Source organism: Drosophila suzukii, chromosome X (assembly GCF_043229965.1).
Source record: "Drosophila suzukii chromosome X, CBGP_Dsuzu_IsoJpt1.0, whole genome shotgun sequence".
In the NCBI taxonomy this organism is placed as follows: Eukaryota; Metazoa; Arthropoda; class Insecta; order Diptera; family Drosophilidae; genus Drosophila; species Drosophila suzukii.
In genome coordinates, this window is record NC_092084.1 from 25,766,743 (window position 1) to 25,785,240 (window position 18,498).

At 42.5% G+C, this 18,498-nt stretch overlaps 1 protein-coding gene across 1 annotated transcript; it reads right to left on the minus strand.

The window, feature by feature from the left end:
- Positions 1 to 219: 219 nt before the first annotated feature.
- Positions 220 to 17,129, minus strand: CCKLR-17D3 (Cholecystokinin-like receptor at 17D3). Its single transcript, XM_017067908.4, has 5 exons — positions 15,502 to 17,129; positions 2,269 to 2,469; positions 1,925 to 2,206; positions 1,027 to 1,210; positions 220 to 954 (listed from the first exon to the last, which is right to left on the minus strand). Exons 1-5 carry the CDS (start codon positions 16,091 to 16,093, stop codon positions 453 to 455), a joined length of 1,761 nt encoding a protein of 586 aa, XP_016923397.3. The 5' UTR covers positions 16,094 to 17,129; the 3' UTR covers positions 220 to 452.
- Between the last annotated feature and the right edge of the window lie 1,369 nt (positions 17,130 to 18,498).

The window sequence follows — 18,498 nt, forward strand, 5'->3', positions numbered from 1 at the left end:
GCTTGTCCCCAACTTAACTGTCACCTTTCGGTGCTGTTCCGAGCTTGCAATTAAAACTCCCACTTGGGGCCCCATTAACTGTGGACGAAAGCAGCTGCAAAAAGCGTTTCGAGTGGGCGCCATGCTCGTCGCCCCCGTGGAAATGGCATTAAGGGAGTTCCACTTAATATACAAATACTCACCCATAGGGGGACTCCAGCTTTAATAATCGAAACTGCATAAGTTTTACTCTGTTTATTAGCGGCAACCTTAGGAAGTTCAATTGAAACACCGATAGACTAGCGTCTGAGTTAGTTTACGAGTACGATCAAAATCACAAGTAGGTAAAAAAAATACATACTTCCCTTAAAAAAAAACACACACACGAAGTGACTTTATGGTACATATTTACACCGATCCTCTGGGCAAGTCCTTGAAGAGTCCTGGGCGAGTCCGGGCGAGTCCCGAATAGCTTACAGCTGAGGACTGTCGGTGGCGGCGGCGGCGACACAGTTGGTGGTCACCACCGAATTGAGGAGCTCGTGGCGCGAGCGACTCCGCCAGGTGCCCATGCCCATGGCCAGGCCGGGATTGAGACTGATGTTGGTGTTGGCATTCGCATAGGCACCTGGACCCGGGCCCGCCTGGCTGGCGGAGAGTCCGAAGGCGGCACCGCCACCAGCACCGCCTCCACGGCGCCAGGGCAGCCCCTTGAAGGTGTCCACGAAGGCGCGCCGGAAGCTGGCGTTCATGAAGCAGTAGGTGATCGGGTTGCAGCAGCTGGAGGAGTAGGCCAGCAGCTGCAGGAAACTGATGGCCGTGTAGTCCACGTACTCGTACACCACCGGCCCAATGAGCATGACCATCGTGTTGATCACATACAGTGGCGTCCAGCAGATGAAAAACTCCAGCACCAGGACGAACAGCATCTTGACCACTCGCTTTTTGCTCTCCAGGGTCTTGGCCTCGTTGGATCTAAGTTGGTTACAAAATTACGGTGAGAACGGTAGTGGCAGTGGCAGTCCGGGGATCCGCCTTGAATCGTACCTGCGAAGGGCCGCATCATGGATGCGGATGCTTGGCGAGGAGGTCTTGGCCAGCGTCACCGTCGTCGTGGTGGTGGTGGTGATCACAGTCGGAGCAGTCGTTCTGGTTGTCAGAGTTGTCGTGGCTGTAGTAGCTGCTCCGCCAGCAGATCCCTCTGCATTACTATTGTTGTTGTTACTGTTTTCTGCAAAGACAACATACCAATAATAATATTTCAAATAAATGTATTTATACTCTTTAAATGGTTTTATATATAATACAATATGAATTCCTTTAATGCATATATGTATATTCTGAATCAGACCAGTCGTTTCTCCTTTAACTAGTCTCTCAGTTTTCAAACTATCTGCAGATACAAATGTCAAAAGTTTCCTTTCTATCGGACATAGGAATGACATAGGAATGATCAGAAAACTGAAAGAAAACAAGAGAGAGCTCTAAAGACCAGTGCCTTGACTATCGGATACCCCTTACTTTGTTACTCTATACATACCTACAATTTTTATTCCATTATTGTACATTTTCAACCTTTCTTGAAGAAAAATAAATAGTTTTCACATCTGCTTAGAGTTTTGGTATGTCTTTATAAGTACGCCACCTTACTCTACAACTTTTAAATTTTAAAAAAATATTGGTTTGCGCCAATAGCTCTAGTATTTAACTCCTGCTTTTAATCTTTTGAAAAAGCAACATTCAAAAAAGGAATCGTTCGTCACTATACCCTACACTCCCCTATATAAATGTTATATATGTACATATCTGGACTACTTGATATTACTCACTTATTAACCATAAAGTAAGATTATATTTTCCAAGTAAGTAATGGGAATAGGTGTCATATAGTTTCGATATTTTTTCACATAATTCTGGCAGACTTTTTAAAGCTGCGGTTACCTACCGTTATAGACTGCCGTGGCGGTGAGGACCAGGATGCAGTTGCTGCTGCCGCTTGTGCCCGGAGTGGGTCCGCCTCCGCCGGCCGTTCCTGCGGATGCGGGTACTGATTGCTGCAGGATCCGGCCACTGTCCTTGGCCATGCCCACGTAGAGGGTCCGCGTGATGAGGATGTAGGCCACGCAGAGCACCAGCAGCGGCAGGACGAGCAGCAGGAAGTCCAGCAGGATGTTGTAGAAGAGCTCGTAGCCTTGGTCGGGCCAAAATTCGCGGCACTTGCAGTAGCCTGTGAGCGATGGAGGTGCATAACAACTGGGTGGGCCTTTCCAGGGTCAGGCGCGTACTCACCGGGTCGGCTGGTGGGTATCAATTGACTGAAGATCGCTATGGGGGTCATGCACAGAATGCCGCCCAGCCAGATGAAGCCGATGATCTTGTAGGCGTGGCTGATCGTCTGCCAGGATCGCGAGCGGAGCGGATGGCAAATGGCGTAGTAGCGCTCGCAGGATATGGCCACCAAGGTCCAGGAGGAGACGGCCACGGAGGCGGCTGGAAGAAGGAGCACGGAAACGGTTAAGTTGAAACATTTAAGGATGGCGTACACCACGACCGCACCCTGCCGTGCGGAAATGTCTCCGTGTCGAGCTCCGTGTCAAATCGCTTTCATTAGAAAGTCCTTTTGTCCGCACTCGCTGCATTTTAATTACACAATTTGCATATTAAAACCAAACGGGCTCGCTCACTTCACACTTCTGTGTGTTCTTGGCCAGAATGTGGCAAACAGAACACGATGCAATTTGCGGAAACTGCAATTAAACAATTCCCTCGCCACTCCTTTTCTTCTGCCCAGTCTCCCGTTTGTCCGCCTGACATGTAAACCTATTAGTAGAGTCCCCATTGTAAAGCAATTTACTGTCACATTCTCCCCGGCCCACAAATTCCATGGGGTGCGATTTTCAATGGCAAATATCGATGGTATTGTATGCAAACAAGTATAGCTGCACATGTATGTGCATTAGGGTGGACCTATGAAGGAACTCCAAATCGGTCAATTTGGTCATGTCGGTCTTGTCTCACTAAAACACCAACCATACGCTGTATAATACGGTTTCTTAAATATGATTGTAATACGATAATATGGTTTCAGTGGAAGAAAGTCCCAATAAAATATCCAGGAAAACATTTCAAGCACAAGACGATTTGGGGCCTAAGCCAAAGTTATATTTATTTTAACAGCCAGTTTTTGTTAAATCAAGATAGAACGATATAGGCGAGCTCTTTAACTATACTCTAATAGCCTATTTAACTTATTACCTGATGGTCAAATTTAAAGCATTTTTAGTATGCCGATAGATATTAACGAAAAACAAGAAAGGAAGCTAGCTTCGGTACGCAGTAGTTTCTATACCCATGCTGGTCCTACACGTGGGAGTATTGTATAAACACCCCGCATTTTCCACTTTTACAAAATCAAACAAGGAAGAACGCTATTGTCGAGTACCTAGACTATCAGATACCCGTTACTCAGCTAAATGGAGATATGCAAGCAGCAAAGCGAGATTAAAATGCGCCACCTACCGGCGGTATACAGATTTAAACGTTATGGGCGTTAGAGTGGGCGTGGAAAATTTTTCTTTTCTTGGATCTTGGATCAATCGATAGGTATTGACGAGACCAATACATTTCAGTTAAAAGTTTTTATCTAGCATAAAAATTGTGGGCGTCACAGGTTTGTGCGGTTTGTGGGCGTTAAAGTGGGCGTGGTCAACTTTTTTTTAGGTCAATCGATTGGTATTGAAGAGAACATTACATTTCAGTTAAAATTTTTATTCTAGCATCAAAACTGTAGGAGCCACAGTTTTGGGCAGATTGTGGGCGTTAGAGTGGGCGTGGCACTCTACTGAAACAAGCTTGCGCTGCGTAAGAAGCTCAGGAATCTGCACGCCAAATCTCAATAGCATAGCTTTCATAGTTTCCGAGATCTCAGCGTTCATCCGGACGGACAGACAGACAGACGGACATGGCTAGATCGACTCGGCTAGTGATCCTGATCAAGAATATATATACTTTATGGGGTCGGAAACGCTTCCTTCTGCCTGTTACATATTTTCCGACGAATCTAGTATACCCTTTTCTCTACGAGTAACTGGTATAAAAATGTAGGCGTTTGTGAGCGTTACCGCTGGCATGGCACCCTGCTGAAATAAGCTTCTCTGCTTGTATAGTAATCTGTTATCTCAGCGTTCATACGGACAGACGGACTTGGCTATATTCACACCAACATAAAAACCGAAATTTAAAGTAGCGGTGGTTTTCACAAAAGCCAAAATGATTTCAGTGAATATTTTTTTAAGCTCCGAAAATAGTCTAGTTATGGTAAGTCGAAACTCGACTTGAACGCGGGTGCCACGGAAATCTCTTTGGGCTGTATTCGGGAAAAACATCCAGTGTGCCAAAAAGTTAAAAAATTCAATGTACCATATCTAAAAAGTTTCATTTTTGTTCTGGTTTTCCCACAGTTCATATCAACTTTTCTCTACTCATTTTACTCCAACACAAAAACCAAAATTTTACGCAGTAATAATTTAAAAAAAAACCAAAATGATTTTAGTGAACATTTTTTCAAGCTCGGAAAATCAGTCAGGATATGGTAAGTTGAAAGTTCGACCTAAATGCGGAAGACACGGAAATCTGTTCGGGCGGAATTCGGGAGAAACATGTAGTGTGCAAAAAAGATTACATATTCAGTGTAGAGTACCAAGACTTTCCATTCATTCGAACTTGGGGGTGCCATGTCTAGATGCTTTCATTTTTGTGCTGGTTTCCCAACAGTTCATATCAATTTTTCCTTGCTCATTTTACTCTAACTTAAAAACCGAAATTTTACGCTGTGATAGTTTGTACAAAAATCGAAATATTTTAGTGAACGTTTTTCCTAGTTCAGAAAATAATCAAACCATGGTGAGTGTAAAATTTGTATACCCGTTAATCGTACAGTGAAAGGGTATACTGGATTCGTCAAAAAGTATGTAACAGGTAAAAGGAAGCGTTTCCGATTCATGAATCAGGATCACTAGACATGTCCGTCCGTATGAACGCTTTGATCTTGGAAACTACAAAAGCTAGATATTTGGGATTAGGCATGCAGATTCCAGAGATTATTATTACGCAGAGCAAGTTTTTTTCAGAAATGTGTCACGCTTACTCTAACGCCCAAAAACTGCGAAAGACTGGCTCCTAGACTTTTAGTGCTAGACTTAAAATTTTACCTGAAATGCATTAATCTCGTCAATACCCATCACTTGAAAAAAAATTTGGGATTGCAGACTTATATTCCAAACAGTTCACATCATTTTCATATACCAGCTATGTAAAAATAAAATGTTCTAGTTCTCTTACACCAAAATAAAATTAAATTTTCCGTGTCTTTCAGGATCCTCCTGGCTCTGCGGGTCTATCGATGCATTGATGCGCAGGTCCTGCCAGAAAATCTGCCAAGCTTGCGGCCTGGCCTCCGCCTCCGTGAGCCAATTTTGGTTGATCGCCTGGTTCTGCGAGTTAGATCTGTCGATGGGTTCCTTGGGCGATTGAGATGAATGTGGCTGTTCCTGTTGCTGCAGTGGGGCTCTTGCCCTTTGTTGATCCTCAAGTGGTGCGTTGGGCCATTCGCGCCGTTACAACATGACCTGCATTGACTTGCGTTAAAAAACGAAATTTTACGCAGGTATGTAACAGGTAACAGAAAGCGTTTCCGTTTCTTGATTAGGATCACTAGCCGAATCGATTTAGTCATATCCGTCTGTCCGTATGTCTGTCCGTCCGTATGAACGCGGTGATCTTGGAAACTATAAGAGCTAGGCTATTGGGATTTGGCATGCAGACTCCTAAACTTCTTGCGCAGCGAAAGTTTGTTTCAGTAAGGTACCACGCGCACTCTAACGCCCACAAACCGCCCAAAACTGGCTCATACAGTTTTGATGCTAGAATAAAAATTTTAACTGATATGTATTGTTCTCATCAATAGCTATCGATTGACCAAAAAAGTTGACCACGCCCATTTCAACGGCCACAAACTTCAATAAATCGTAAATATGAACGCCGATATCTCGTAAACTATCAAAGGTAGAGAATTGGGACTTCAGATTTAGATTCCGAATAGTTCATAATTTCATGTACTAGCTGTGTAAAAACATAAAATGTTCTAGTTCTTTTACACCAAAATAAAATTACATTTTCCGTGTCCTACAGGATCCTCCTGGCTCTGCGGGTCTATCGATGCATTGATGCGCAGGTCCTGCCAGAAAATCTGCCAAGCCTGCGGACTGGCCTCCAAGTCCGTGAGCCGATTGTGGTGGATCGTCTGGTTCTGCGAGTTGGATCTGTCGATGGATTCCTTGGGCGATTGAGATGGCTGTTGGTGTTCCCGTTGCTGCAGAGGGACTCCTGTCCGTTGATCCTCGAGTGGTGCTTTGGGCGAGTGACCACTTGCGCCGTTACAAATTTCTTGCGTTGAGACCTCCGAGGACATGCATTTACGGTCACTATGTTCTGCATACCTGGGCCCGAAATCAGATTCATGACGAGATTCTCTGGTGTATCTGACCTTCAGATGCCACCAAAAGTACACAATCTTTGAGCACTACTGGGATATTAGATCTCTGCTTTCTTCGTCGATATACAGTTCTATCATCTCGTTTGGACAGAGGTCCGTCACGAGATCGGGATCGCAAGGATCCACAGGGTTGCGATTGACGATAGAGTGTCGTTTATCGCAATCCTGTGGATCCCTGCGATCCCGATCTCGTGGCGGACCTCTGTCCGAACGAGACGAAAGAACTGTACATCGACAAAGAAAGTAAGGATCCAATATCCCAGCAGTGCTCAAAGAGTGCGTACTTCTGGTGGCATCAGAACAGAACAGAAAAACAGAATGGCGGAACTGGCTAGACTAGCGGGTTTTGTCAATTTCTATTGTGTTGAGACGAATGAATAAATTTTAGAAAGTGTATTCTATAAGTGTTGTATCCTTAAAAATTATCATTACTTTTTTAATAATTTTAAAGCTGATGAAAAATAAATTGATTACTTTTTGAAAATCTAATGCCAATGAAAAATCAATTCTTTATTTTGAAAACAGTAATGCTAATAGCAAAACCAAGAGATAACGCTATAGTCGAGTGCCTCGACTATCAGATACCCGTTACTCAGCTAAAGGGACCAAAGGAAGATGGAGATATGTAAGCAGCAAAGCGAGACTGTGATGCGCCAGCTACTTTAAAACTATGAGTGCCACAGTTTTAGGAGGCTTGTGGGCATTAGAGTGGGCGTGGCACACTGACAAGACAATCTTGAGCTGCGCAGGAATCTCTTGAATCTTGTATTGAGACGAACGAATAAATTTTAGAAAGTGTATTAAGTCAAATTTAATTGAAATTAATTTTAAATGCCAGGGGCAATTCCAAGGAACATCTTATCAGATCGAAGAACTATGAGCTAGAGAGTTGGGATTTCAAATTACGATTCCTTAGCTTCTCATTCAGCGCAAGTTTGTTATCCGAATGTGCCACGTCCATCTTCCGTCTTCCATCTTTAGCTAAGTTACTGGTATCTGATAGTAGAGACCATCGACTATAGCGTTCTCTCTTGGTTTTTGCCTTTTTGATTGAGGTGAGCATCAGGCTTTACCTAGGTTCTGAGAAAATAAAGTATATTTATCTTGCCTACGTAATTATTCTTACACACCTTACCTAGGTGAAAAGGAGTATACAATTTTGAAGTTAAAGGTAAAGCCATCGATGCTCCATACAGCCAAAATGCTCCAAGAAGGATAACGGTAGTCTCTAATAGAGTTGGAACCCCATATCACAAAAATTTGCTTAGGATTTTTTCAAAGTTTGTCGAGTTGTTGCTCACAATTTGCTCAACGTATTATTTAATTTATTGAATACTCCGAAGTAAACAATCTTTGGCATGTAGATGGGTATTGATAATAGTTAATATGCATGTCAATAAATTGCTTAAATGCCCTCCAACAGAGATGCATTTAAGGTATCATCATATCTTCTGTTGATCACAACTTATGGACATTTAAGTAATCTTTTCAGCTCTATTTGACTCTTTAAAAAGTACATGGAAAAATATGGGTCCCAAAATATTTTACATGCATTTAAAGGCGTCTTTTCCCGAATTTCTGAGGCACAACCGCCAGCGTACGTCGAAGGGTAACATTTTTTTTCTAGAACCTTAAAAATTAACGGTTCAGAAAATAGGAACTAGAAAGTAGAAGGCTTCAAGAAGTAGGCTATAGAAAAAGAAAATGGGCGTAGCTATTAAAAGTAAAAAGAGGATTCCGGGTTACAAAATCAGATTGATACTCTGTAAAAAGCTGGTTTATTTTTTACATTACCTAATCCCATTTACATTTTTAAAAATTATTATAAAATGAGGGCGATAGACAGGTTTGAGCATAATGGGCGTTAAGGTGCGCGTGGTAAATCTTGTATACCCCTTTACTTTACGAGTGACAGGTATTACAGATAATTTCATACGGTGCAATGCAGAAAATGTGTTTGGAATAAGAATTTTACCTTTTGAATTTGAAGTAATAAAATCATTCCATCATTTTCCTTGAACCAAACACGGTCCACTCTAAACTGCCTTGCCGTGGGGCTGGATTGTCACATTTGCCTCGCGCTCAGTCGCGTTTGCTGAGTTAACCCCCTGAAATTGAAGTTTACTTTTGATTGACGGGCGGTGTGTAACGCTCTAAGCCAGAAATGCTTGCAGGTGGGTGCTTAAACTTAAAACAAGCACCCATTTCCACTTTGGTTTTTCGCTCGCTCAACTTTAAGGCTTTTCGGCTAAGCAGTTTGATTGATTCGCCGCCTGGCTGCCGCGGAACGTCTTGGCAACTAAATCATTTCGAGATGCCAATACGATCCGTATCTGTACATGTGCCACCGCACTTTACATACCCCATACCCCATTCCCCATTCTCCATTCCCCCGATTGCCTCGATTCTCGCTCGGTGCGTAATTCAATTGGCAAATGCAAAACTGACGGCAAATAAGGCGTCGGCGTCGGCGTCGGCAAATGACGAACCCAAATTGAATTCGATGCCACCCCGATTCCACGTCCAAGATGTTTTTCTTTTGGAAACTGATTGAATTTGATTTCTGTGGAGAGCGGGCAGCAACACGCCTTTAAGGCCAGGAAAAGGACATGGACAAGGATGTGGCCGTGGATAAGGATGTGGAACGGGGGACCCCCAGACGTGTTGAGCATATTACGCATACGACACGCAGGCCTCTGAGCCCCGCATAAATATGCGACTCTGACAGGCCGGAATTTATAAGCGTCAGTTGGGTGATAAAATTTGATTGCCGCAAATAAAAAGGCCACACTCAGCAAAAAGTAGGGCCACACTTTCCTATTCATTTGTGGAAAGCATCCCATTTGCCTAAGTATTCTTGCAAGAGGTTTCTCCTCTCTCGACAAAGACGTTTTTATTGTGGAACACAATTACGTCTACTTGAATTCTTATAAGTCTTCATATTTCCTTTGATTTAAAGTTCTACTTTCAGACTCAACTTGCTGTGAATAAACTATATGAAGAACTTACTTGTTACATAATAATGTTTCATGTGTTCCTTTATCACATTCGTATACTACTTTTTATTAAGTCCCTAAAACTTTGTTCTTAACTTGAGCTACTCTGGGTATTCCCTAAGCTGTTGATTTGCTGATTGTTAAAAACTCGACAGAAAATTTCAGCAACTGAGGGAACAACACTAAAAGCTTCCTGTTGAATTTTCAAACAGTTGTGACCAGCTGTTAAATTTTTCGGACAAAAAATCATGTACTTTTTATTATTCATTATAAGGTAGTGTTAAAAATTATTAATGCGGTAAGGAAAACTAAATATTTACTTTGTAACTTGACTTGCGTACTGGGTAAAGTAAAGTGTAACAGAGTTGTCAAGGCTTTTGAATGAAGTAAGCTGACAACTCTGGTTTTTAGCATTTCAGCAGTTAACGGAATACCCTAACTAACTGAGGTTAGTTTTTCGTCCGAAAAATCATGTACTTTTTATTTTTATTATAAGATAGTGTTAAAAATTATTAATGCGGTAAGGAAAACTAAATATTTACTTTCTAATTTGACTTGCGTACTGGATAAAGTAAAATGTAACAGAGTTGTAATGGCTTTTGAATGAAGTAAGCTGACAACTCTGGTTTTTAGCATTTCAGCAGTTAACGGAATACCCTAACTAACTGAGGTTAGTTTTTCGTCCGAAAAATCATGTACTTTTTATTTTTATTATAAGATAGTGTTAAAAATTATTAATGCGGTAAGGAAAACTAAATGTTTACTTTACTTACTAGGTAAAGTAAAATGTAACAGAGTTGTAATGGCTTTTGAATGAAGCTGACAACTCTGGTTTTTAGCATTTCAGCAGTTAACGGAATACCCTAACTAACTGAGGTTAGTTTTTCGTCCGAAAAATCATGTACTTTTTATTTTTCATTATAAGATAGTGTTAAAAATTATTAATGCGGTAAGGAAAACTAAATATTTACTTTACTTACTAGGTAAAGTAAAATGTAACAGAGTTGTAATGGCTTTTGAATGAAGCTGACAACTCTGTTTTTTAGCATCTCAGCAGTTAACGGAATACCCTAACTAACTGAGGTTAGTTTTTCGTCCGAAAAATCATGTACTTTTTATTTTTATTACAAGATAGTGTTCAAAATTATTAATGCGGTAAGGAAAGCTAAATATTTACTTTACTTACTAGGTAAAGTAAAATGTAACAGAGTTGTAATGGCTTTTGAATGAAGCTGACAACTCTGGTTTCCAGCATTTCAGCAGTTTACGAAATACCCTAACAATTTTCGAAGCATTCAAATTAAATTTGCATTGCCGGTTTCAAAAGATACAGATGAATTTCTTTCGGTGTGCAATAACAATGAGCGCAAAGACCGCAAAAATTCGCTTTGACCAGTCTCGCAGTGGAGTAAATACATCTGGGGAAGAAGGCGTTTGCGTGCCTGTCGCTCGAAAGGAACTTGGTCCTGTGATTACAGCTGCAGGCGTTCCAGGTTCCTGTCGCCTGTCGCTCCACTTAGCAGATTGAGTGCTCCTCAGATGATGTAACATATTGCCTGTGCTGAATGGCTCCCTGGATGCGGATGTGATAGCCAACAGAGAACCCAACGGACTGGCAAAGGAGCTGCCGGAATTAGAAGCACTCGTCCCCTCATTTTTGGCCAACTCTTTAAATTAGTTTGGCGTCATTTTGAGTGACTGACAGCTAGATTCGGCCGCTGATGAAAGGTTGACAGGTCGGAAAAATACTCCTGACCCTAGCAGAGATTTCGGGCGATGACTTTAAGACGAAGAAGAGCACTGTTCGATTGCCCCAATTTTAAGGATAAACTCCCCCATAAGTATATCTTTCACTTGCAAATTGTGCACATTGTCAGTGAATTCGTAGAGTACTCTCTTGTGTTCAACCCAATATCCAAGGAAACCAAGGTCTTGGGGCAAAACTCATTTAAATTCAATGATTCGGGCTCACAAATGCATTCGTTTTAATGCGGAGATTTCCACCAGCGAGGGGTGGGGATTTCCCCAAAAGCCTGCCAATGGCAAAGTTTGATGAGAAACGAAATCAGAGTTTGCCGAAAATTCTATTTAAGTTGAAAGAGAAACAAAGTTGCTAAAACGCCCGGCGCTCGCTTTTTATCGAATTAAGTACTCCAAAGTGGGCGCCCACTTGGCTAAGCTATCATCCAGGAGGTACTACCTCGACGCCCCATAATCCCAGGCCCCGGCCCAATTTCACATGTCTGGAGCAGGTTCAGTCGAGCGATGGCTCGGTGATATTAATATTGTTTTCAAGTGTTTCATTCCGAGTTTCAGGCTCAAGATTTGCCACTCTGCGGGCCACCCCACGTGCACATGGCATGCGGGGCCAATGGAAGTTGCTGCCTCAGCCGAATGTGCATTAATTAAAAAACTTCATGCTTAACAAATCCCAAAAGGCAGCAAAGTTTTCTAACAAAGCCCTCGAAAGCGACAAAGTTGAGGCTGCAAGTTTCTGCCATGGCCAAAGGCCAAAGCCACTTCCCAGCTTTATTTATGGACAACACTCATTCTTATGCCAGATAACAGCAATTAGCCAAGGAGTAGAGAGTGTTGGCCGCTGGCTAAAAACTCATCAGGCAAATGGTGCGCGTTGCCCAGCACTGGCTCCCCTTGAAAGCCCCGTTCTACCCCGTTCCAATCCATTTTCTGGCCCCAGCAGGTGGCTTCTGGACTTCTATCCACTATTTCCGCACACACGGGCTCCGAAACAAGAACCTATGTAAAGGACACTTTTTGCATTCCGTACAATGTGTACACAACGCCCGAAAATTGATGTCGAACACATGTTTCGCAGTTTATGCGGCCTAAAACGGATCCCGTGGACCGGCCACAAATGGTAACCAAAAAAAAAAACGAAAGGGATAACAACGAGCTGCGTCGAAATTGGTTTTTGGTTCAACATTAAATTTGACTCCGCTTCGAGTGGGGAAAGCGGGCACCCCAGCGCGCTTTTTTTACGCCTTCCCCACACTGAAACACTGTATACATAAATACGCCACCTTTATACTCCCTGCTGATCTCAAATCAGCAGAAGGTTCTGCCCTAAAATCGAACTTTAACTCGTTTAAGCACTTTCAAATTGTATTGCCTTCGCCAGCGGTTCAAAACAGTGCTGCCAAGTCTCTCGCAAAGCAGTATAATAAAATCGGCAGAAATTTCTTCATGCTGGAAAATCAAACAGAAAAGTACACACGTTCTATATAATTAAGATTCATTTCTTTCAGATTTCCTATAGGTTTGTTGCATTAATTGTATGATTTCATGCGTAAAGGTTTTTTGGCACTTAAACTATTTTTTGCAATACACATTTTTCATGTAAAAGCTAAGGGAGACTAGCTTCACAGCCACATAGTTTTAAGATATTTATTGAAATCCATTCCAATAGAAAATACGAATTTTGTGGGCATTAGGCAATGGAACATTCTTTATAGTCATCGTCTGAAACCAAAATATGTATGTTTGAGTAAGAATGAAAGTTAGAGCACGTTTTATAGAGAAATATATTCTATTTTTAGATTTCCAATTAATTTGTAGCATTCAGCGGTCGGCCGCAAAACAATATCAGTTTGTCTTTCATTTATGTGAGTAATTTGCACTAATTGTTCGCAATATGTTCAAGTAAAAGGTAGTCTTTTTAAAGCAAAATATTTAAGTTTTGTGGGCATCAGGAATTGCATTCTATAAAAAAGTATTTGATGAGCAACATCTGAAACCAAAATATGGTTGAATGAAAGGAAAGTGACAGCAAATTTTTTTTTTGTTAGAATTCCAATTAGTTTGTAGCATGTATGTTATGCATAAAAGTTGTGTGCCCCAACTTAAACTACTTTTCGCTATAGAAATAGTTTAAGCCAAAGGTAATCTTTTTAAAGCTTAACATTTAGTTTTCAGAAATTTTTTGAAAACTATTCCAATAGTAAACTTTCATTTGCTTGAGGAATTTCCACAGCACTGTGTATCGGTGTTGTACATTGTTTGTGTGGCGCCAGAGGTATTCCCCACATACGCTTAATGAGAAGAAGCCCTCCGCTGGCCTAACTTAAACTATTTTTCGCAATATAAATTGTTAAAGTAGAAGGTAGTCCCTTCATAGCTACATAGTTTTCTGATATTTTTTGAAAACTATTCCAATAGAAAACAAGATGCCAGTTGGCGGGCATCAGGAAACCAAAAGGCCTTTGAAAGAAGAGGACAGTGACATCACTGGATGCGAAGCAGACTGCCTTGAAGGCGAGACCTTCTGCGAAGGTGACATTGTTCAGCCAGTCCACTCGATGCCTTGACTCTTAAGTACTGCACAGAGAAAATTCGGACGTTCTTATCTGAGTTGAAAATGTTTTTAAAAATAGAACGACATTTTTAAGTTGAAAATGATTTTATTTTGCTCGAATCAAGTTGAATTGGCGGTATTTAAGTACATTGTATGTACAAATAAACTATTAGTTCAGTGTATACTTATTAAAAAGTTGTTAAATAAACTCAATTTAACTTTTCTCTTCTCACCATTTCGTTCTTATATTGATACCAAAATGTTCTTACACGGTTTTTAAGAACGAATGTTCTCAGTTCAAGAACAATGTTCTCAATTCAAGAACAATGTTCTCAAATCAAGAACAATGTTCTCAATTCAAAAAAAATGTTCTCAATTCAAGAAAAATGTTCTTTGACACTTCTCTCTGTGTACGCTTAAAGGAGGGGTTCCCCTGCGGACACACCCCCCCCCCAGTACGCATCCTTTGCGGCCCAATGACTCCCGTGTCTTCGATGCCCCGTGCCACATCTCCCAAGGGCACCGCCTGGGCCAGAGCCATTAGGATACCGTGTGCCGTGTCTCCTCCACCTGTAATTGTAATTGCAGACCCCCATCACAGCCGCGACCCTTGTCACATGCTGCATGTTGCAAGTTCCCCAGTGCGTGCCGCTTGTACATGTCGCTGGGTATCAGTGGTCCGCCCCGCCTCCTCCTCCGCCTCCCGATCCACCCACATCCTGCCCCGCTGTGGCAATTGAAATGGTTATTTAATTCGCAGACTGTTGCGGGGACTGGGAGCAAAAGTATGCAATGCCTTTTTGCACACGTCGCCGTAAATTGCGCAGCCAAGTATGCTACGCATTTGCGTTTGTTCCTTCCCTCTCTCAATAGTTCCCTTTGCTGTTTGAGATCCATTTTTCCCAGCCCAATGTCGAACAGTAGACCAGGATTACCCAAACATACGGCTCACAAAGGGCCACAACTCCTTGTTCGCAGTTCCGAAATCCTGGAGTAGATATACATATATACCTACTAATGCGCCATTCGCATAAACACAAAGAATGAGGCCTCCAAATCTCACTTAATTGTCCGAAGCCTATAAATAACGCCCTCAAATGTCTTTTTAATCATGTCCAACTGTCGCCCGGGCAACGTGTTTGATTTGAAGTTATGTAATGGCCGCAGTCTCCTTCGGATGCAAAGTATCCTGTCATCAGGGACGACGGGCCTAGGACACTCTGCCAATAAAAAGTCCTAATATTATGATTTCCGCTTTTACTGCGTGGGCGTTTCTAGGGGAAACGCACTTCGTTAAAGGGGTAAACCAGAGGCAGGGAAAGTGAGTACAATGTATGCCCACCTTTTAACCAACTTGTTGTTTTGGCTTTATGAGCTGACCCTGGGAAGGAGCCAATAAAACGATCCACATGCGACGATAATCGTAAAAAATTATTTTAATGCTCCTCCGAGAAACCAGGCTACCAAGGGAACCAACGGAACCCACGAACCTCCCACTCCTCCCATCACATGCGGCACTAATAGGACCCCCAACTTATGTATTCGTAATTCCAGCTAATTGAAGGCTGGCTATCCCACGCACTATAGTGGGGGAGCTAAGATAATACTAGGTTGCCCTTAGAACGGGACTTCGGTGGGAGGGGTCGTTGTATCGCACTCACCTTGCGAGAACTGGAACAGCTTGCAGAGGAACTCGCCGAAGATGAAGTTCCGCAGCAGGGTGCCCACCAGGGTGACGGGCATGCAGAGCACGCCCAGCAGCATGTCCGAGATGGCCAGGTTGAGCAGGAAAACGTTGGTGATGGTGCGCATCCGGCGGTTCTGCACCAGCGTCGAGATGACCAGCAGGTTGCCCAGCACCGCGCAGAGCAGGATCACACTGTAGCTGGGTATCAGCCAGACGGGCATGCCAGTGGTGCTACTCCCCGCACTGGGACTTGAAGTGGATGCGGGACCTGGAACCGCACCTGGAGCGACGGAACTGGTGCCCAGAGAGACGGCCAGCTCGGTGACCAGGTCGATGTCCAGTCGCTGGGTGCCAAAGTAGTCGGCGGTGGTGGTGCTGCCATTGCCCGCCAGGGAGGAGCCGGAGCCGGAGCTGGATCCCGTGTCATTGAACTGACCCACGGTGAGGGACACTATGTGACCCGCCGCACTGGGCGCATTGGCATAGTAGTCAAGTAGGGCCCGATACGCAGACGCGGACACCGACGCCGTGGCCTGGTCGGCGTCCCCATCCTCGTAGTTGAACATCCCGGGAACCGGAAACCGGGAAGCCGGCCGATCACTTGCCTCCACCAGACATGTCCGTTGGGTCACCAAAAAAAATAAATAAATTCACTGGATTGCAGTTGAAACGGCGACGCTTGCGCGCAGGCTGGCGGGGATTGCTCTGGGTTCTGGGACTCCGAGGAATCCGAGGAGACGAGGAGGCGGCGGCTGCTGCCGGGAGATGGCTCGCCTGCTACCGTTGCGAGTGACGCGTCGTGGGCAACTGACGACTGGCGGACGAGGACGCCTCCGCAGCGCTGCGGAGATGCCCCAACATGTTGCGTGGGCGACGGGCACGGCGCAAACTCACCTCGGCAACTTGTGGCCAGCAGCATGTTGCCGGCTGGCCGGGCGGCACATGTTGCATGGAGGACGTTGCCTCCTGATTGGGACAAATTAGCGGAGCAGAGCCACTGCATCGCGTCCCAGCTGCCCACGCTCCGGCAGATCATTGAATCAGTCGCATTCCGACGGCAGCTTAATCCGAGAAAACAGTCACTCCTCCCAGATAACTCGGTTCTTTATTTGTACAAATGTTCTGTGCTAATTCCGCGGGTTGCATTCCCAGCCGACGGCTCTGAGCAGTGGTGGCTTGAAGTTGGAGCTAATTCCAAAAGCCCTTGCGGAAGAAGAACACCAACACGGAGAATTATTCAAGTACATTGTTCTTAAATTGAGAACATTCGTTCTTAAAATCTGTGTAAGTACATTTTGGGCTCAATGTTCACAATATAAGAACAAAATGGTGAGAAAAGAAAAGTTAAATTGGGTTTATTTAACAACTTTTTGATAAGTATATATTACTGACTGGACTAATAGTTTAGTTGTTGAGATAAGCAATGTAAATACCGACAATTCAAGCACATTGCAAATATTTTCAACCTCAAGAATATCGTTATATTTTTTATTTTCAACTCAGATGAGAACGTCAGAACTCTCTCTGTGGACAGATTAAAATTGATATATTTTGGTGACCCAGATTCCTCTTCACTTTGCAGAAAGGTTCTTTAAGTCTACATTTTTAGGCTTTATGATATTTTATTATCGTTTTGACAAATTAAACAAACTTAAATTTTAAACATTTTGAAAATCTACATCTACACACTCAAGGTAAAATAAGCGTATTTCGAAGTCAAATCAAGAACCAACGATATCGAAAATAAGGTAGCTCGAACATTCTTGATCCAAGAACGAAAATTTCGCATCAACTATGAACATTTCAAGACCGAAATTGTGGCATTGAGAACGAACGTTCTTGATCAAAAGACTAACAATGTATCGAAATAAGTAAGACTAAGATGTATTTGAGTAGGAAAAATTCTTAATTTTAAAACGAAAAGTTCTGTTTATTTTATTTATTTTATTAATTTAGAAATGCGTTTACTCAACATTATTCAATTTAGTTAATTTTAACTAATTTTTAAAGGTCAACATATTTTTAATTTATTTCATATACTGAAAACTTTTAGTAAAGATATCAGTGAGAGCCGGAAAAACTATTACCGCGACCTCGGCTTGAACATACGACCGACGCCCTAATCAACTCGACTCGGCTTAAAAGAGAGCTGACTAAACGAGACACAAGCACTCTCGGCCAATAAGCAAGCATATCAACTAAATTTATTCTTATTTAAACCATTTTAATTACGGTTTTAAAACGTAAAAGTAAAAAAAAAAAATTTACAAGAACTAAGGAAAACATGGAAAAAATATTTTGTGCAAAAGTACCGACGTCTCTAAGAGCTGAACCATCTGGAAATTGGCTTTTTCTAACTTCATTTTAAATTCAAGTACAAATGCTTCTTATTTTAAGAACGCTCGCTTTACAAATTTTAACAACGATTTGGTACATTTTTAAGAAAGTTCGTTCTCAAATTATTCGTTCTGTGTTTTACTAGGTGTGTACTTGTATTGTATTTTCTTTACCCCTAAACCTAATCTAATGATAATGGATTTTCAAACGGTATACCTTCCTAAGTTTTCTATATGAATATTTGTAAATACTGAACCACACTTATGGCTATTTTATTAATGTGTAATCCATTCTCATTCTTTTACACTTCTTGCTCTGTAATTTAGTCATTGTATAGCTAACGTGTAATGCCTGATGATATTACTTGACATTCACCGATCTACCTGTTATTGGCCAAGTTAAGATGCCCTGATGCTTGGGGGTTTGGTGACCCCGATCCCAGATTTTTATTGATAATCATCGATCATCACATTAAACCCAAATTTCTTTCTGTGCATGGATAAAACACTAGCCAACATCTGGCTTTTTTTGGTGCTTGCGAAGTGCCTGCACTGAAAATGAAACTGAAAATGAAGCCAAATGCGGCGACGTCGTCGCATGTCTTCCGCTCTCACTCGCTCCCCATGGTGCTGGC

Excerpts from the sequence above, each read along its gene's own strand:
- CCKLR-17D3 (XM_017067908.4), bottom strand. The coding sequence starts at position 16,093 with ATGTTCAACTACGAGGATGGGGACGCCGACCAGGCCACGGCGTCGGTG. Across the intron at positions 2,470-15,501 it reads GCTGTTCCAGTTCTCGCAAG|CCGCCTCCGTGGCCGTCTCC; the intron begins GTGAGTGCGATA and ends TCCTTCTTCCAG. Across the intron at positions 1,211-1,924 it reads CGCCACGGCAGTCTATAACG|AAAACAGTAACAACAACAAT; the intron begins GTAGGTAACCGC and ends TTGTCTTTGCAG.